We start from the raw sequence: 21,217 nt of genomic DNA on the forward strand, positions 1-21,217 counted from the left end.
GTAGGACGCAACTCGGGACGCCGTCTGGTCCCATGGAAGCAGTGTTTTTTGCTTTGGAGAGGGCAGCCTTCACCTGAGCATCAGAGATGTTTGGGAGGCAGCCCCCTGCCGGGATAGACACGTGCTCTTTTGGGGGGTGGAGAAGTTTGCACTGAACCTGTCTGCCAGGATATTGGCGATGTCTGTGGGTTCAGTGTATTTTTTGTCATTTAGAATCAACTCAGAACAAGTCTGGGAGTTGCATCCCAGGTTCCTAACATAACTGATAAAAGCCTTATGATTGTCTTTAGTGTCCTGTGCAATTTTTCTCTTAAAGCTGGCCTAGGAGGATTTTATGAGGGATCGTAATTTTTTGCTAGTACTGATCAGAGATGCCTTCCCTATTAGGGATTTTGCTCTATCATGTAGTATCTTCCTCCTTCTGTTGTACAGTCTATTTATGGCTGGGGTCCACCAGACTGGACGCTTGCCTTTGGATGATTGGGTCTTGGTTTTGTTTGGGATAGCTTGATCCATGCATTCCTGGAGATGTCCGTAGAATGCGTTTATATAGGTTTCTGCAGTTTGGGCCGTAGTTTCCACTGGCCCTGGGGCCTTGAAAGATTTCACTTCGGTTTTGAGAAGTGAGAAGTTCGCTTTTGAGAAGTTTTTCACTGTGGTTTTCTGGGCTGGTGGTGGGGTCGGGATGTGGATATCCAGTGAAGTTAATTTATGGTCTGATCTTACCAATGAAGGATATACTTCTGGTATGGAGCATAGAGTCCCCTTGCTGGTAATGATCAAGGCTAGTATGTTATCCCGTCTTGTGGGAGTGGTGACTAGTTGTTCCATAGCATTTATATTTTATTCCAATAAAAAGAGCTTAGCCCTGGAGTTTCTAAAATGACCTTAGTTAAACGGATGACTGCATAAAATGTTAGAAGAAATATAAGACCTCTCCATTTCCACTTAGGGCTCACTCACCTAGAGCAGTAGTTACTGTCAGGTGGTGGTGTACAGCATCTTCTTGGCCTTAATACTTTTGCAAGACACTATGAACTGGCTGTTATCTCTGAGTCTAGGTCTTACTTTGGAGCCACAAAAATCAGAAGCATGATGGGCTTGGGACTGTGTCCTCCTGCTGATAAGGACGGACCACTTCATAGCATAAACAAGTTACATACACTAGATGCAGGATGAGCATGTCCTTGCTTGTCCATATGCCTGCACACCTTATGATGTCTTTGTTGCTTACTTGACCTAGATGTCGTGAATTTTATTCTGTGTTCTGCTTTGTGTTGCATACCTGAGATCTGGCTTGGAAGGTTTTCACTCAGAGCATTATGAGGAAAAATAGAAAGGCTGTTATTAGTCCTGCTGTTGGTGAGGATGAATCTGCTCAGCAGATCTATCATTATGCCAAGTACAAAATGTAAATTTAATTCCCTGAACTTGGTTGTAATATAAATATGCCCACTATGAAACCCTTGTTATGCCTATTATTCAACTTGAAACTGTCTGCATTAGAATAAATATAAAGCAATTTGCATTAATTTTAAAAATATGTTCACACGTGATAGGGCCTTGTTGTTCCTTCATAGCTCTTCCTTTCATCAGCTGGAAAACTTTATCTTCAGACTTAAAAAAAATGTTCTGAGACAATTGGTAATAAATGTCGTTCATCTTGCCAATATATTGTTCTCATCTTAAAAAAGATCTCATAACCTCTACTTAACTTCACCGACAATGGCTATGTAACAAAAAAAAAATGTTACTGTAGTCATCCACTCTTCAGAATCATTTGCTTTGAAACCGTTTGTTCAGTCTTTAAAGTACATAGAAAGTCATGATATCTGTGCGTTTTCAGCACAGTAATTTGACTGGTCTTCGGACTGTTTTCAGCTCTGACCTGAGCCATGAGTCATAGTGCAGAAAATGCAGAGTGATGTTTATGTTTGGTATAAAAGTGAGTCATAAGCATAGTAAATTAAAAACAACCAAGTAAATGTCCACCGTATGTATGCACGCTACAGTCTGACATTTATGAAAGAAGCAGTAACACACAGATAACCTAGTCACGTCTTCAGATTTTATCAGATTAGATTGCGTTTGGATTCAAAGTTTGCATTTGGTTAAGTCACAACAACTTATCAGCTTCTGTTATCTGAAATAAAATAATTTGTATTAGACATTAGATGTTTCATTTAATTTTATTTTCAGTGTATAAAGCCAGCACCTATATGACCCAGCCATCCCCACCCTCCCTACTGGTCTAAAATCTAAATTTTATTTATTTTATTTTACATTTGTTGACCGGGCTAGTCTAGCTGGATACATTCCATTTTCAGTAGAGGCCCGGGGAGAAAAGCTCCACAATACAATACAAATGGGTTAGTAAAACCAAGTGTTTTTATACATTCAAATAAGAAATATTATACAAAAATTAGGTGTTACAGAGAAAAAACTGGTTCATAAGTATTACTAGCAAAAATACTTTACAATACTGAAAATAAGCAAGCAAGAATTTCTAATTCCTTCATGTAGCTGTAGAAGTCAAACCAAAAATGGCATCTTAGAATGTTTATTAGTCAAAATTGCCACAAATTCATAGTAATAACATTCTTGGTATGCATGTTATATACTAAACATTTAGAAGATAGTTCCATTAACCAGAACGCATTTAATGTTTGGGCTAGATGTCCATCTTTAATCACTGTTGCAGTATTCTTTACTGTAGGGAGAATCTACTAAGGGTAGCTGTATGTTTGGCCAGCATACCAAAGCCTGGGCCCTTCCAAGTGCCAAACAACAGACATATTTCCTATGTCTGAGGTGTAAGGGTACATAAGTCATGTATGAGCACAAACTTTTCAGAACTACTTTGCTGCCATTCTGAACACAGTATTTCATTTTCAGTCTGTAGGTTGTATTAATAGGTGCATATTACTGAGCCTTGAGTAGATAAGCGCTCAGTGGGGGACTCTTCCTTTTTCTTTTAGTTTTGTTTATTGTAGGTATGTGTCATCCAGAAAGAGGAAATGTGGTTGTGGAAGGCAGATTCCCGATAAGAACAGACACAGTAAGTGCCTTTTTTTGTGTTTTGTCAATCGTAAAGAGACTTCTATTTTCCAGGACTTCATTCTTAAGACGCTGCATAACCATCTTTCCTCTCTCTTGGTTTACCTTATAAATTAGTGCCTTAAGCTTCTTGCTGAGGGAGCCTTGGCTTATACAGACTTTTTTTATAGAAATTGAAAAAGAAGACTTGTGCTGTCTAGCCTCTGCCAGACATATATGCTGTGTCTGATGAAGAGCCCAAGGAACATCTGGTTCAGATACCTGTCCCTGCTATCATGACCTAGATGGAGGCTAATATGGAACAAGCTATCTGCATGTCTGCCGCGACTGGGCTGATATCTGTTGAGGACAGGAATGGAGAACCTCAGCTAGTGATTTTGGAAGAGCTGAGGGTGAATCCACAAATTTTGGTTCAGGAAGAAATCCCAGGTTTTTTAACAGAAGTATGTTAGGGTAGATGTGTCTGGTAAAGAGAAACAGAAAATTTGACATGTTGCTCCATTTGCTAAGGATCTTCACAAAGAATGGAATACTTTACCCAAGGTTTCTTTCAAGTGGGTTGTGGTGTGTAGCTCATGAGGCATTTCCTGTGAGCTGCATTGCCGAAACCAAAAGGTGCAGCAGTACTTTGCTGTAGAACGATACGACTGAAAAGCACTGCTGCTGCAGCGGTACATTATGAAAAGAAATGTGTTAAATCGCAGCAATCCCTAAAGACAGCTACTAGGCTGTATTCTAACAGAGACAGCCGCGCTAGATGTGTTACACATTCCTTATTTCATTCAAGGAATGCATGTATTTTATTGTATATTTATTTTATTGTCAGAACAGACCTGACAATTCTTAAAATAAATGAACAGGAAGTTCAAGTGTCACCTCCTTGATTTTGTTAATTATGTGACGTGGACAAAGTACCTGCAGCAAATTGGAAAGACTTGTACATCATAGACGATCAGAAGTAACATGCAGAGAGAATAATCTCTGGTGAATCAAGCCAGCTTTTATTGTGCAGTTTTTAATAGTCTTATAAAAAGAACATTCGCAAGCTCATAGCATAATTCCAAACACCACAGAAGTCTTCACCCTCAAGTTAAAATGTTTACTGGGCTACTGTGCCACACTGCTTTTTTGATGAAAGACCTTTTCCCCATATATTTCAGGAAATATATTTCAGAATAAACCTTTCAGGATTGCAGATGTCTGTGGAGTCTGATCTCTGCTTGGTCTGCAGAATATTGGTATGGATGTGCATCTTAACCAGGTGTTAGTTAAGCAGCCAACTGGAGCAGAAACAATGTATGCATCTGTCTGCAGCACTAGTGACCCAAGGTACAGAGAGCCAAATAGGGAGAAGGAATCTTTGGTGGAAGAATATCCATTATCTCTGGAGTGTCCCCTGTTGGAGTCTAAATGCTAACCCCAGACATGATAAAGAATCCAAAGTTTATGGAAAGAGGCTGTGACAGCTTGGTTGTTTGGACACAGACACACACATCTGCTTATGTTGCATGCATTATCTGGTGCAGTGTCATTGGGACACACACACACACACACACACACACACACACCTCTGCTTATGTTGCATGCATTATCTGGTGCAGTGTCATTGGGCAAGTGGGGAATATGTAAAATCCAGTCTTTATCTGTAATGCAGCAACAACCTTAGGATCTGTACCATTTTTGTGGCTCTGACTTCACAGTTAGGGAACAAATTTGAATGCAAAATCCCTGTGTATAAGGCATTGAAATGACAGCAGAAAGCATAATTAGTAAAACTAGCTAATACTTTACCCATAAGCCAGGGATACTTTAGTTGAGGAAGTTTGCTGACTGACAACATATTATAATTTGTGATAGTGTTTATCTCCTTAAAATATATTTTAATGGTTTAAGATTAATATCATGGCATTGCTGTCAAGCCTCAGTAATGTAGGTTTTTACTTCCATCTTTAATTGATGTTATGATGTCCCAATTTAGTGGGTGCATATGTAAGAGCTGCGTCCCAGTGACCTATTGGTGCTTCCACAAGAACCTGACACTTTGCTGTTTTAATGCATGCATCTGAAATATTCGATTTTATACTAGACTAGCATTTTTTGTTGAACAATAGTGCTATAGTAGTTTTTCCATAACTGATTTGTGACTGCTCAACATTTGTGTGTTTGACACTAAAACCCAAATTGAGAGAATTATATGGTTTCAGTTTTCTGTATGGTAAAAACACTAAATTCATGTTTTATAATTTCTCCTTAACATATTGATAATTGTTGCTTTGAATATATATTATTTTTATTTACAGATGATTATTTGGCTGGAGAGATCACTTGACAAAATAATCAGCATTTTTATAATCTTCCTGTTGGTGATGGGAACACTGCTTTTAGCTCTGCTTCTTACTGCAAAGGTAATCCATTATAGTAAGTTTACAGTCATTTTTGTTATCTGTGTTTCCCAGCTGTGTATTTAATTTTACAGAACATACTGTGCAAAGAAATGGAGAAAGAAAATATGAATATTTCTTTGTTGTGCAAGTCAGTCAGTGAATACAATCTAAAATGTAAAGTATTCATTATAGTGGAGTTTCTCAAATAGCAAGTTTCCTAGTAAGTTGTAATCTGTTTTCTTTTCTGAAGACCAGACACAGCAAGCCAAAAACATCTGAACCTTTGAATCTGTAGAGTATTTCTAAGGTCAGGCTGACCAAGTTTACCTTCTTTCAGTAAAATTGAGACTGAAGGGGTAAGTTTCTTGGCATGAAAATGCACTGCACTAATGTTGCGGTTGGCAAGCCGATGTGGAGTAGTGATCCATTTATACCATCCTACATTCGTGCATTTCCTTAATGCCAGGATCACATGCAAACTACAGTCCTGTAATGAGCGTACACTGCTGCATACATTGTTTATGAAAATCCTTGTAAGTTTTAGTGAATAGGTAAGTAATCAACCACCTTACATTTAAGTCTTCTAATAACTGGTGAAAATACAGCTCTCTAATTGCTACCTGTACTGTATAACACTTGCCTAACAATGATTAGACATTTACATACCTGTAGAGTACCTGAAACTCTGTACAAAACTGCAGGGGATCAAAAATGCCCATTTCCCTTTGTGTAGTGGAACTTAATTGGAGACGCTAAGTGATTATGTATACTGCACCTCTGCTTGATGGAATGTGCTTCAAATCTGATTAATTTAAATCTGTGTTTACATGTGGGTGCTCTTATACTTCGCTTGCACAATTACTGCAAAAGTGAATTATCAAATTTAGTGCTGTAGTCAACTGTTTGGAAGTTGGCTAGAACACTCTACCACAACATGGAAATTTACTGATATAAGCATACTAAAAGACCCTTCAGCAAAGTAAAATGTCAGTGGAAATCAATTATTAGCTTGGAATCGCACATTGTTTGTTTATGTATTTTATTTATTTCTATTTGTTAAGGCAGTGCGCAGGAAGCAGCTCATTGTGATGCCCGTGCACTGGCTCATTAATCAAGGAGCATCAATCCTCACCACTGACACCAGTGAGGGGTGTCCACATTGGGAATGATAACAAATGCACACACAGTAAAGTGCAATTTCCCTTAAGAGCACACAGAGATCACAGTCAGTCTGGGGCTGGTTTCTCCCTTTCTCTTCAGATCCCCAATACGACTCCCCACTGGCATAGCTATATAGTGCAGATCTCAGCCTAGTGGTGTAGCTAAAACCTCCAGCACCCTCTCTGTCCAACCAGTGCTTCGTGTCCCTGCTTAAGTAGCTGACACACACTCTAAGGTATGAGTTATCTACAAACACACAGACACTCCTGGGGAAGGCTGGCACAGATTCTCCAGCTATGCCCCTTCCTCCCAGTCTATAAAGTAGTACCAGCTGCCACCAACCACTAATATCAGCTACTAATAAGGCCCTTAGCAACGGGTGCCCAATTTTACTGTGCGATATTATTATCCAAATAGTAAGTGTGACTGAGCAGCAATATTATTGGAGTAGCTTTGTACAGTATCACTATATACATGCAATGTACTCTAGAGCTCAAATTATCTCTACACAAAACAGCTACAGTTGAAAGGTTTAAAAATATTTAATAATGAAAACACAAGACAATACTTCTTACTACATAGTGTTAGTCAAGAGTTCAGAGATCACAAGAAAATCCTTAAAATAATGCAGTAGAACAGTTCTGACATCAATACAGAAAACAGCTAGACTAAACCTACTATTTTCTATCTATATCAACGAGCAATCACAATTTTAAATAAACGTATGTATAGAGCAAAGCAGAGTACTGGTGAGTTGTTGTCAGCTTTAGACAAAATCCAAAATGCTCGGATTCTCTCTCTCTCTCTCTCTGAGAAAGTCCTTTAAATTGAGAATACATCCTGCTGACTCATTTTAGATTACATCATTCTTAATTTTCGGGTTTCCCAGGCTAACAGAAACTCAGAGTTTAACATAGCTTTGATCTTGCACCTGGTCAGGAACCCACAGTAGTTAAAGACATTATGTATGTAAAATCTAACAATTAACTCTGGTCTCAGACACCACAGGTCCGAGTTTGAGATTGAACAGTCATACAAGGCTTGACTTATCAGATTTCTTTCAGCAGAGTGCAGTGTTACATTTTTGATGTTCAGCATTTAACACCATGTATTGCCATTTAAGAGAACAAGCCTGTGGCTTATTTTAATATTTACAAATGACAGAATTATCTACAAAATTCTATCTAGCTAGGCTGGCAGCCTTCACATATCTTGCCCCAGAGAACTCAAGCTAGTTTTTCAATTGACCTTTGAGAAATGTTGCTTGAGAGGGTTAGGTCTATCTGAGTATTCCTAACCCAATTCCCTGTCTTGAGACCCCATCTGCATTGGCATTGCTAACCTCACTGCAGTGCTGTACTGACATGACATGTATGCTTGCAACCCTACGCTCCATCTTAGCAACTTGGCATTTTGCTGGCTGGCTTGGTGTAACCATGTTAGGGGTTTGTGATCCATAACTACAGTGAAGTTTCTTCCATACAGATAAAGGTGAAGTTTCTGCAGTGCCCACACTATGGTTAGACACTCCTTTTCTACAGCTGCATAGCATTCCTCCCTAGGTTGAAGCCTATGACTGAGATGAACCACTGGGTGCACTTCTCCCACTGAAGAAATCTGGCTAAGTACAGCCCCCCCACCCCATGGTTCAAAGCATCCACCTGCACAAAAAAATATTTGCTGTAATCTGGGCTGGCTAACACAGGGGGTCCTTCCAAAGCTTTTTTGAGTTTCTGGAATGCCTGCACACATGCTGGGGTCCACACTACCTTATCTGGCCAGTTTTTCCTCGTCAGGTCTGTGGGGGGAGCAGCTATGGTACTATAATTGGGGACGAACTTTCTGTAGTACCCTGCTGTCCCTAAGAATGCCTTACCTGCTTTTTGGTAACAGGTGCAGGCCATGCCTGAATGGCTTCCACTTTGACAGGTTCTGGACTAATGTTATCACTCCCCACTCTATGTCCCAGGTAGGAGACCTCTGCCATACCCACCTGACATTTGGTCGGCTTAATGGTCAACCTTGACCTCTGTAGTCTGCCCAGCACCTCCCTGCCATGTTGAAAGTACTCTTGCCAGGAATAGCTGTAGATGGCAATATCATCTAGGTAAGCAAGGGCAAACCCTCCTGCTCCTGCTAGGATGTGATCTACCAGCCTCTGGAAAGTTGCTGGGACATTTTTCATCTCAAAGGGCATCTTTGTGAACTCATACAAGCCAAGAGGAGTCACAGAGGCTGACCTCTCTGTAGCACTGTGAGTCCAGGGCACCTGCCAGTATCCCTTGGTAAGATCAATGGTGTTAAGATACTTAGCCCCACCCAGCTGCTCTAGGGTCTCATCTGTCCTAGGCATGGGGTAAGCATCTGACTCTTTGTGACTAATTTCCTGTAGTCCACACAGAACCTGTTGCTGACATCCTTCTTTGGTACCAGCACCACTGGGAAGGCCCAGGGGCTGTTGGACTCCGAAATTACCCCTAGTTCCAACATCTCCTGTATCTCCCCCCTCAGAGTCTGTTTGACTCTCTCAGGCACCCTATAAGGGGCCTGCCTAATGGCCTTTGGGGTCCTGTATCCACCTGGTGCTGCACCATGTGGGTGCACCCTGGTTTCCCAGTGAACATGTATCCAAACCCCTGTAACCCTGCTTGGATTTATTTCTCGAACCTGGGTAGGAGATAGCTGCTTGGGACACTGCTACCCCTTCCACTGAGGTGTCAGTCAGAGCCTCACTGAAGAGATCATTCACCAGCTCTCCCTCAGACTCCTCCTGAAATCCACTGCAAATGCTCAGCACAAGGGCCTCCCTATCATGATAAGGTTTCATTATGTTAGCATGGTACAATTTGTGCTCCTGCCTAGCAGTTCTGCCATGTAGTTAACATCACTTGCCTTTTTTACTACCTTGTAGGGTCCCTCCCAAGCTGCTTGCAACTTGTGTCTGACAGGAATGAGAACCATTACCTGCTGCCCTACAACATGTATCTAGCTTGAGCATTCCTGTCATACATGACCTTTTTCTGTTGTTGGGCTTCTGCCAGGTTCTCCTGGGCCAAGCCCATGAGTTCCTTGAGCCTTGTCTTGAGGTTTAGGACATATGCCACAACAGACTCCTTGTGGCATTCACACTCACCTTCCCACTTATCACAAATTAAATCTAGAGGTCCTCCCACCCTATGCCCATACAGCAACACAGTGGGTGAAAAACCTGTGGATTCCTAGGGAACCTCTCTGTGAGCAAACAACAGATGTGGCAAATATTTGTCCCACTCCCTCTTAAACTGGTTTGCAAATGCCCGTAGCATGGACTTGATTGTAGAGTTTAACCTCTCAACAAGACCATTAGTCTGGGGATGGTAGGGGGTGGTCTTCAGGTGTTTCACCCCATAGTACTTCCACAGACAAGCCAGCAGGTCTGACATGAAACTGGCACCTCTGTCAGTCAGTATTTATTTTGGGAAAACTACCCTGCTGAAAATCTCTAACAAAGGATTTGCCACCTTTTCTGTCTCAATGGAGGACAGTGCCACTGCCTCAGGGTATCTTGTAGCATAATCTACTAACACTAGGATATACTTTTTCCCTGTAGTACTTTGGGTACTCAGAGGCCCCACAATATCCATAGCTACCCGGTGAAATGGCTCCTCAATCACAAGCAAAGGCATCAAAGGAGCTCTCACTGTATCTCCTGCCTTGCCTACCTTTTGGCATTGCTCCCAGGTCCTGCAGTACCCTGTTACATCTCTGGAAATTCCAGGCCAAAAAAAGTACTGCATAATATGTCTCTTTGTACGTTTTATGCCCATATGACCTGCAAAGGGAATATTATGGGCTATGGCTAGATGTACCAGATGGTAGGCCCTAGGCACTACTAACTGCTGTATCCTCTCATCTTCTAGCCCTCCCTCAGGGGTCCACTCTCTATACAGTAACCCTTTGTCCCAGTATACAGATTCCCCCTTCCTTTGAGAATCAGGTGCCTCACTAGCTATGTGCCTCAGGTCTTGCAATGTAGGGTCTGAGAGCTGAGCCTGTCTCATCTCTCTCTTTGTAACCCTTCCCAGCTCCCCTTCCACAGGAATTCTAGCATCCTCTGACAGTGGTGCCTTACTGTCAGCCTGGGTACTACTACTCACCTCTACCTTTCCAGTCACTCTGTTTAAGGGAACATCAGTACCCACAAGCAGCTGCGACTCACCTTCAGTCTCACTGCTACAGAGTAACTCCCTTCCTGAAGTAACCACCTCACCAGTCCTAACTGCAAGTATGCGGTCTATCTGGGTCTCCCCCAGGCTACCAGACTCACATGCTTGTCTCAAAGCCTGACTGCATTGCATGTAACTGCATAAACATATGATGTGAAGTTGTTCAATCTTGCCGTTCATTCTTGACTGATGGGTTCGGAGCCAATCCATCGACTCCAGTACAGCCTTATGCAAAGCTCGAGGTCTTCCAGTAGCTTGAGGCCAAGCCCCTATCCCAGGATGCACTGTGAATTACCTCAAATCTAGTTTGCCATGGCATCTTATTGGAGGTTCCAGTGTATGCTCGGGCCAGTAAATTAAAAAAACATTATATTTACTAGCTTTCAATATAGCTTTTTCTAGTTGTTTGTATAAATAGTTAGACAATTAGCTTTTATAGCTTTCCCCTTCCCGTGCCATATCTTATTCTTGATATTTAGTGTTTAGATAGTTGGCCTCGTTGTTTTTGGACTAGTTGAACTCAGTGTGTTTTGATATCTTGTAGTATTTAGCATTATAGTGTAAGAGTTTTTTGCTGTGATAGCTTGTTGGATTTACTCTTTAGATAGTTGGCCTCATTTTTCGGCCTAAGTTAGTTGAGTGTGTACTACATTTAGTCAACAGTAGTTATACAGTTTTTCAATTTTTATACATTAGGCTCTGTGTGTGTGTGTCTTTAGAGCCTGTTGTTGCTTATTTCACTGTGTTTTTGGATCGCGTGAGTGTTGATGTCCTTCAAGGATGCATCTGCAGTCCTTACATATGGGTTGTCCTGTCTCAGGCAGCCCTTCGGTCGGCCGGATTCCAAAGTCTGGGTCCGACGTCGGCTGATGTTGCCCTTTCCCCGACGTCAGAGCGCCTGGGGTATAAAAGAATCAGCCGACGCCATCTTCCTCAGTCTTTCTTGCCGCGTGGTGCCCGAAGCAGAAGCAGTTCGCAAGTGCCGTTCGGCCAGCTCCTGTAAATTCAGCTACCGAAGACTTCAAAAAGCTAAGTACCCCGTTGGGGACTCTTTCTTGCCTCAGCCGATGTCAGATCAAATGTTTAAAGTTAATAATTGCTTGACTTGTGGGAAACAAATACCTCATAAGGATTTCCATTCCTACTGCCTCCCTTGCCTAGGCCCAGACCACGACGTCTCAGCCTGTACTGCCTGTGCCTCCTTTAATCGACGCACTCTTAGGCGTCGGTCGGAGTTTGCAGAGGAATCTTTTGGGGCTAGTTTCTCTTATAAAATGCTGTCGGAGACTCCGACTTCTCATTTAATCAAAAAACGGAAGGACAAGGACCGACACACGCGGACCGTGGTTTCGGCTGAAACCACGCCTAGGCCTACCGCGAGTGTCTCGGTCTCGGCTGAAACCAAGTCTTTGGTACTTCCGACCGTGGAAACAGTACAACCGACAGCCTCGGCCCCGGTGGCTTCTTCTGAGTCGGTTATGGATTTACCCTCTGAAACCGGTGTTCAGGAAACTACCGACACCATTCCCTTAGACAAGACTACCCCAGCATGTGGAGCAGCCAGGGCCCCCTGCATCCATGTCCATTAAAGCATTCACTAGGGCTAAAGCTGCTAAGCAACAAAAAACTCTTGCCTCCCAAGTCTATTTCTCAGGGATCCACTACAGGTTCACAGATTCTAAGTTTGGCTGAGGACCTTATTTCCTTAATCAGGGGATCCCAGCCTCATCCGGACAGGAGCTCTCAACCCCCTCTAGACAAAAGGCCCAGGGTCGAGTCCACTGATCCTCAGTCCTCTGATGGCTCTGCTCTATCAGATTACCAGGAGGAGGCCTTCACGGCCTACGAGGATTCTGATGCAGAGGAATCCATTCCCTCTGCTTCCCCTCCTGAAGAGCTGTCCTTTGGGGAGACCCTTCACTCCATGAGAGAGCATTTCCAATGGCAGGGCCAGGAATTCTCCGATTCCAGGAAGAGATTAAGGACTTTTCTTCATTTACCTCAGCATAGACCTTTGGCTATTCCTCCTGTTTTAAGTGTCATTGATGATGTGTATTCTGAGTCTAGCACTACCCCTGACACCCTTCCTCCGGCTCCTGTTAAACCCGATAGGTACTACAGGGTCCCGGACTCGCATCATTTCCTTTACAAGGCCCACTCTGCTGACCCAGAAACTATTTCCCAGGGTCCTAAAGGGGTTGCAGCTGCCACTACTAAAAATCCACTCCCCTCTGAAAGGGAGTCCCGGGCTTTAGAGAGATGGGGTAAAAAAGTGTATACTTCTTCCACTCTGTCTATGAGGGCTTTAAATTGTCAATTTCATATGATACAGTACCCAAGAGTATTTGTTGGATGAATTGCAGAAAAAGCTGTCTTCTCCTGAACCCCTAGACCGTAAGTCACTTTAGGATCTGGTACATAATTCACAACAGGTTAGCAACCATTTCTTGCAGTGTGGTTATGATGCATTGGAAGCTTCATGTAGGTCAGCAATGACAGGTGCAGTCATACGTAGACATGCTTGGCTGAAGGAACAATCTGCCAGATCATGTTAAGGCTAAGCATTTGGATGCTGCACTGGAAAAGCAAAAGTTATTTGGCTCCACTGCTCAGGAGGTCTTAAAGAAATTTGAGGAAAAGGCTAAATCTGTACAAACAGTCAAAGATTTCCTCCAGGTACAACCACCAAGATTCAGCCGAAGTTGGCCTTCTAAGAATTGATCCTTTCCAGAAGACAGATATCAAAGAGGCAAGAACAGGCATGCCAGAGGTAGAGGGCAAGCTAGAGGCTCCTACAGAGGCCGTCAATGGCAGCTTCCTAACCAGAGAGGTAGTGCAGGACCAACACCTACTGCACAAGGACAGACTCAATGACTTCACCTTGATCCCGCCAACCAGGGCTCAATTAGAAGCACCTTTGGGCGGAAAATTGTCTTTATTCTCAAGAAATTGGCACAGTATTACAAGGGACAAATGGACACTGCAAATAATAGACAAAGGATACAGGTTCCATTTCCATACATTACCAAAAAGAAAAGGAATGCCAAACCTGCCACCAAATCAAAGGGCAGAGGCTTTAAAACAAATTGCCAACCTATTGCAAATGAAAGCTATAGAAAAGGTTCCTTTCGCAGAACAAGACCAAGGATTTTATTCCAGACTATTCCTTGTCCCAAGAAAAGAAAAACAATGGAGGCCTATTCTCGATTTGTCCGCACTCAATACTTATCTCATTGTGCCAAAATTCAAAATGCTGACCCTACAGCAACTCCTTCCCATGCTGGGCAAGGGGTCTTGGCTGGTAACTCTAGACCTCAAGGAGGCATACCTGCATGTCCCTATCAGACAAAGTTGCAGAAGACACCTCAGATTTCTTGCAGGTTCAGAGCATTATCAATTCTCAGCATTGCCCTTTGGCTTATCTACTGCGCCCAGAGTATTCATGAAATGCCTGGCATCAGTAATTGCACACTGCAGACTTCAGGGGATTCAAATATACCCGTATCTGGACCTCTGGACCTCTGCCTTATACAAGCGGACAGCCAACAAACTTTGGAAAAACATTTGAATTATGCCATCCGCCTACTGCAGGCCTTGGGATACACAGTCAACATTCACAAGTCAAGACTTGTGCCATCCCAAAGAATAACTTTTCTGGGTGCGGAACTAGATACAACCACCCAAATGGCTTTTCTCACAGAAGAAAAACAAAGACAACTACCGGATTACTTCAAAAATCTGACAAAACAAACTCAGATGACTGCAAGGAAAATCCTGCAGGCCCTGGGTTACATGGCATCGTGCATTCTTCTGATTCCACAAGCAAGGCTGCATATGAGAAAACTACAATGGTACCTAAGGTGTTTATGGTCTCAGCACAATCACAGCCTAGAAAGTTTGATACCACTCATTCCATGCCTTCAAAAGGAATTCCTGTGGTGGGCCCAAGCAAGCCAGTCAAACAGGGGTCTGCCTTTCAGCAAACCAGTAACCAGCCAGACCATTACCTCGGACGCTTCAGACCATGGATTGGGAGCACATATGGAAGACAGATGCATCCAAGGACTATGGTCTCAGAAAGAATTGCGCATGCACATAAATCAAAAGGAAATGCTGGCAGTGATTCATGCAATCGAGGCCTTCAAGCACTTTCTACATCAAGGCCACCTGCTAATAAGGACAGACAATACCACAGTTATGTGGTACATAAACAAGCAAGGAGGTACCCATTCCTACCCTCTTTGCAGACTAGCAATGAATCTTTGGGAACTTTCCCTAAAACTCAATATAGAGCTGCAATCCCAGTTTGTGCCAGGAAAAGACAATATACTGGCGGACAGCCTAAGCAGAAATTCATTGGATCCACACGAATGGATGCTACACCCAGACATCTTCCTTCAGATAACATAATCTTGGGGGAGGCCGGACATAGATCTTTTTGCCTCCCACCACAATCATCAGCTGAAGAAATTCTGTTCAAGGACATACCACCCAACAAGCATGGAAAGTGGACGCCCTCTCTTTCAGCTGGAATACTCTTAACAGTGTATGCATTTCCACCTCTTCCACTAATGACCAAGGTCTTACTGGAAATCAGGACAGAGCAGCCAAAAGTGATTCTAATAGCTCCGGACTGGCCAAGGCAGCACTGGTACCCACTGTTACGGAGCCTGTCACACACGAAACCGTGGCCTCTACCACAATGGTCACTCCTTCTGACACAGCACAATTACAAAACTCTGCACTCCAGCCTGAAAACCCTGCAGCTGACAGCCTGGAGAATACCTTGACTCCTCACCAGGAAAAGCTATCCAAGAGAGTGAAGGATATCATCATGGAAGCTCGCATACCTTCCACGAGAAAGGCATATTCAGCAAAATGGAAAAGATTCCACACTTGGAGCACTGCAAAGGGCCTAGATGCCACAGTGATGAGCATGCCACATATCCTGGAATACTTGCAGAAATGCTCCACAATGGCCTTTTTTACTCTTCCATAAAAATTCATGCTTCAGCAATTTCAGCAGAATACAATACTGATCCACCTGTCTTCTCTCATCCTCTCCTAAGGCAGTTTCTAAGAGGAATTAAAAACATCAATCCTCCAAGAAAACCACCAGTGCCATCATGGGACCTTAACTTCATGTTGGAAAAGTTGACTCTACCTCCCTTTGAACCAGCAGCATCTTCAGAGTTACAGTTCCTGTCTTGGAAGACTGCCTTCCTTCTGGCCATAACCTCAGCAAGAAGAGTATCTGAATTGCAGGCACTCATGGCAGTACAACCATTTCTTATTTTTCATCAGGACAGAGTCTCCTTGAGAACCAATCCTTCATTCATGCCAAAGGTGGTATCCAGGGTTTCATTGAACCAAGCTATTCACCTGCCTACCTTCTTTCCAAATCCGCAAAACAAGGGAGAGAAACTTCTGCATACCCTGGACATTCACAGACAGTTGCGCTACTACTTGGACAGAACTAAGACTTTCAGAAAAACTGACCAGCTGTTGGTAGCATATGCTGCAGGCATTCAAGGCAAAGCAATTTCCAAACAGACAATTTCAAAATGGATAGGAAATTGCATTTGATTCTGCTACTCTTATCATGGAAAAACTGTGCCAGCTAACATCAGGCCTCATTCCACCAGAGCCACAGCCACCTCCACAGCCAGAGGGGTGGATACCAAGGACATTTTAGAAGCTGCTTCATGGAGCTCTGTGCATACATTTTCCAAGCATTACAATTTACCCTTATATTCCAGATCCAGAGCAGGCTTTGCTACGGCAGTCCTGCAGGGCATTTTAAGCTACACCATCATTTTCTTAGATCCTACCACCCCCAGCTTGGCTATGGTATTCTACCCATATGTAAGGACTGCAGATGCATCCTTGAAGGACATAGTACAGTTTTGTACCTACCATAAATGTAGATGTCCGATAGGTATGCATCTGCAGTCAGGTTTTCCCTCCCTCCTTCCCCTCTGTGGAATTTCTTGGGTACATATCCCTCTTATAGCTAGCTGGGGTTATCTATTATGGTGTATTTGTTTTATATTGCTGTGCATGTTTGGAATATTTTGCATTTCTCCAAATTTAGCCTTCCTTAGAGGGCACCTGGCATCTGGGGCAAGAAAAACTGAGGAAGATGGCGTTGGCTGATTCTTTTATACCCCAGGTGCTCTGACGTCGGGGAAAGGGCGACATCAGCCGACGCCGGACCCAGACTTTGGAATCCGGCCGACCAAAGGGCTGCCTGAGGCAGGACAACCCATATGTAAGGACTGCAGATGCATACCTATTGGACATCTACATTTATGGTAGGTACAAAACTGTACTTTATGACAGATAAGGACAAGCATCCCAAGTCCGGTTTTAAAAAATGTCCTGACTGTAACCAGAAAATGTCAGTCACTGCTGGGCATGTTACATGTGTCTATTGTTTAGGGGCTGTCCACCTGCAAGAATCTTGTGCTATCTGCCATTCCTTTTCTTCTAGGGTGCTTTTGGAGAGGAAAAGTAAATTGATGGATACACGTTTGCTAAAACCCCCCTTTCAAGAGGCATTGAATGACCAGGATATTGCCAGAAAATCCTCTAAGTCCTCAAAGTCATCTACCAAATCTAAGGACTCAAAAAAAATCGAAGTCAAAAAATCTGATGAGACATCGGCTCCACAGGTTTTGGAGCTGACTGTCTTCTCTTTTCGGAGCTGGCCCACAGCCTTGGAGCCGATATCCGAAGTGCCTCAGTCACCATTGCTCTAGTCACCACCGTCGGTGCATTCTAGATCATCTGTCAGCCTATCAGATTTGGATATGGATTGATTGGTGCAGAAGCTTTTACAGGCACCAGGCCTTGCTAAATTGCTGTCGGCTCCGACCCAAGCGGCTTTGGAGCTGAAGACCACTACCCCCGCTTTGGCTACTCCTCCTCCGAGCCATATCGGCCCTTCGTTGCCAGAAGAAGCAGACCTGCTGATCGTGGAGCCTTCGGAGCCGAGTCCTGCTCCAGTGTCCTCGGCTCCATCTACTCTGATGTCCTCGGTGCTGACTGGGGACTCTAGGAGCTAACACTCTCCATTCAGACCGACCTGTCGGTGCCGACTCTTCCTCTCTGGGCTTTGGCTCGGATGAGCTCGTCTCCTACCTCCGGCTGGGAGCCCACTGCCTTGGTGCGGGAGGGTTTGACGGTTCCCTCGGATCCGTCAATTCCTTCCCATCGGAGCCGTGGTGCCTTCGAAGCCATGAGGAGAGCTCAGTCTCCAAAGACATCCTCAACTTCAAGTCTTGCTTCCTCATCGCCTAAAGTGCCTGTGTCTGCTACTACTTCTATCGTCCAGGCTAAGCGTAGAGACTCAGAGCCTCAGGTAGCCCCACAGGGTGCACCCTGCTCTTCGAGACCTCCCCAGAGGCTCTCACTGAGGAGGTCCCCAGGAAGAGATTGTGCAAGAGGAGACATGTGGGCTCCCCTAACATCAGACACTGACTTAGATGAGTCAGAAGGGTCCCCATGGTCCCCTTCTGAGGATATCTCCTTTGCTGGGATACTTGAGATCCTTAGGCAGAGGGGTGACTGGCAGTCCAAAAGCCCTACTGAGGATGAGTCAGTTCTCCTGAAGGCTTTCAGGTCTCAACCCTCCACCTCTTGGGTGTCTCTGCCCTTCGATGAGCTCATGCAGTTGGTTTCTCGAAGGGCGTGGGAGTCACCAGACTCCATGGAGCCTGTCCCTAGGAGGCCTAATAAGTTTATTTCAGCCCCATATCCAAAGGAGTCCCAGTTGATACCATGCTGGGGGCGGCAGCCACCAAAAAGGAAATGTCTGAGACTTCCTCGTGTATCCATCCTCCTATTAGAGAGTCTAGGATCATGGATAGAAATTGGAAAAGCATGTTCACTTCAGCGACCTTTGCTGTCCGTTCACTGAACTACTTGACCCATTTTACTAGGTTGCAGAGAGATGATCTTAAGGAGTTGGGAGATACTCTTCAGGGTACAATAGCTGCAGGTGCTTCTGACAAAGTTGCTGCCCAGCTTTCTACCCTAAATTCTTCTGTCAACTCATCCATGCAGCTCTTATCCTATGCAGCTGATGGAACGAGTAGAGCAACGGATACAGGAGTCGCTCTTAGAAGACATTCCTGGATGCGCTTGTGTTCCTTCGCGGAGCCCTTCAAGTCATCCTTCATTAACACCCTCCCTGTTTGGGCCTAAAGTGAAGGAAACCTTGACCAGGTGTGAAGAGGAGGGAAAGACTCTGTCTGCCGTCGGAGTCCGTTGTTCCACCCCTACCCGAACTTATCCCAAAGGTCAAAGGGGAGGAAAAATGTGGTTCCATATAGCCCAAGGAGTTTTCAGGACACACGTGGTGAACCTCCCACTAGGGGCAGAGGAGGGGGTAATAGTGGAAGACGCCGCCCTCATGGCATAGGGGGTCCGCAACATCAGGGTGACAGAGTTCACTTCTCTGAGCAATCCTTTCAGCACTACTGAAAGGAGGCCTGACTGTCCTGCTCAGGAGGCAGTCGGGGTCACTTATATTTGTATCCAAATGCCTGGCAAGAAATAAAAGACAGCTGGGTACAAAGTATCATTTTCATAGGGTACTTCAAGCCATTCTCCACACCCCCCCCCTGTCCATAAGGAGAATCCCGGACGTTCCACCCAGTTACAGGGAACAAGCAACTTTAGAGGTCTGAAAGTTGCTACAAAAAGGAGTCATCCAGCCAGTCTAAGCAGACCAGACAGGATCCGGAACTTACTCAAGATTCTTTTTGGTTCCGAAGAAAACAGGGGACTGGAGACCTATTTTGGACCTCAGCAGACTCGACCAATATGTAAAGAAAGAGAAGTTCCAGATGGTCATGCTTCAGTCTATTTTTCCCTTCTTTGAGAAAGACAATTGGATGTGCTCGATGTATCTCAAGGATGCGTACTACCACATAAAGATGGTCAGGCCATCCAGAGATCACCTGCGTTTCCGGCTGGGAGCCAATCATTTTCAGTTTTGAGCCCTGCCCTTTGGTCTCACTACAGCCACCAGCGTGTTCATCAAATGCATGACAGTGGTCATGGCTCACCTGAGGCATCTAGGATTCCAGGTGTTTCCATACCTAGACGATTGGCTCCTTACCGCCACCACCAGGCATCAACTTGTTCAGGCAAGGGGTACACTGTGTCACTCTGCATTCATTTAGGTATTACAGTCAACTCAGAAAAGTCTGCCTTGTCGCCATCACAGCATATCGTTTTTATTGGGGCAGAACTAGACATCTCAACCACCACTCTAAGGCTACCAATCAAAAGAGTCTTTCTTCTGCGCCAGCATGTCAGCACATTGGTATAGAAAGACAGAGCACCAGCTGCAGAAGTTCTGAAAGTATTGGGTGTGATGGCTGCAGCAATCCTAGCCATACCATTAGCAAGAATGCATATGCGGATCCTTCAGTGGCTGTTGTTCACTCAGTGGTCTTACCAGGAACTACCCATGGACCACTTGATATTGATTACGAGCTCTTGCAAGAAAGATCTCCAGTGGTGGTTGACGTCTGTTCATGTCACCATAGGATGCCCCTTTGTTCTACCCCCTCCAGTAAACATTGTGACCACGGACACTTCCCTGATAGGGTGGAGGGGGGCATTTTCAGGGAAAGACTGCCCAAGGCACATGGACTGATCAGGAGTCACGGTTGCATATCAGTGTTCTGGAGATGAGAGCATTACTTTTGGCATTGCAGTACTTCCAGGACTCTCTTCCTCTAGGTACGATTGTGATTCAGACAGACAATATGTCAGTGGTCTGGTACTTGAACAAGCAAGGGGGAACCAGATCTTACCCCCTTTGCCGAGAAGCCCTCAGAGTTTGGTAGTGGGGTGTTTCCTCCCAGCACTTTCTGTTGCCATCGCACATCCCAGGGAGATCCAACATGATAGCAGACAAGCTGAGCAGGGCAATCTTGTTGCCACACGAGTAGTCCCTCAAGAAAGAGATTGCGGACAGGATTTTCTGCAAATGGGGCAAGCCTTGCTGCGACCTTTTTGCCAGTCACATCAACAGAAAATACAGAAGCTACTTTGCCCTGATTCCCTCTCCAGGAGAAGCCCTGAGGGGCGCACTCATACATGATTGGCCCCTGGGTTTCCTCTATGTATTTCCACCAATCCCATTGATACCCAAGGTTCTACAGAAAGCAAAATCCCTGGGAAAGACTATCATCCTTATAGCCCCTCATTGGCCTCGGCAGATTTGGTTCCCATTCCTTCAACATCATCTCTTGGAGGATCCCTGGATTCTGGACCCAGTTCCAGACCTTCTGACACGTCCGTCGGGGGACCTTCATCCCTCTCTGCAGTCATTGAAGCTGACAGGTTAACTGCTCCAGTTCCCCTCATAGCCAGGCTTCATAATTTTTCCAG

At 44.4% G+C, this 21,217-nt stretch overlaps 1 protein-coding gene across 1 annotated transcript in view; it reads left to right on the forward strand.

The window, feature by feature from the left end:
* Window positions 1–21,217, forward strand: part of TMEM245 (transmembrane protein 245) — a 1,232,464-nt gene that overhangs the window by 471,445 nt on the left and 739,802 nt on the right. Inside the window, exon 8 of the mRNA XM_044065650.1 lies at window positions 5,358–5,462. Coding sequence (XP_043921585.1) covers window positions 5,358–5,462 — 105 coding nt within the window. The remainder of the gene's footprint in view (window positions 1–5,357; window positions 5,463–21,217) is intronic.

The sequence above is a fragment of the Protopterus annectens genome, chromosome 3.part0 (genome assembly GCF_019279795.1).
Source record: "Protopterus annectens isolate FY-2018-M chromosome 3.part0, PAN1.0, whole genome shotgun sequence".
In the NCBI taxonomy this organism is placed as follows: Eukaryota; Metazoa; Chordata; order Ceratodontiformes; family Protopteridae; genus Protopterus; species Protopterus annectens.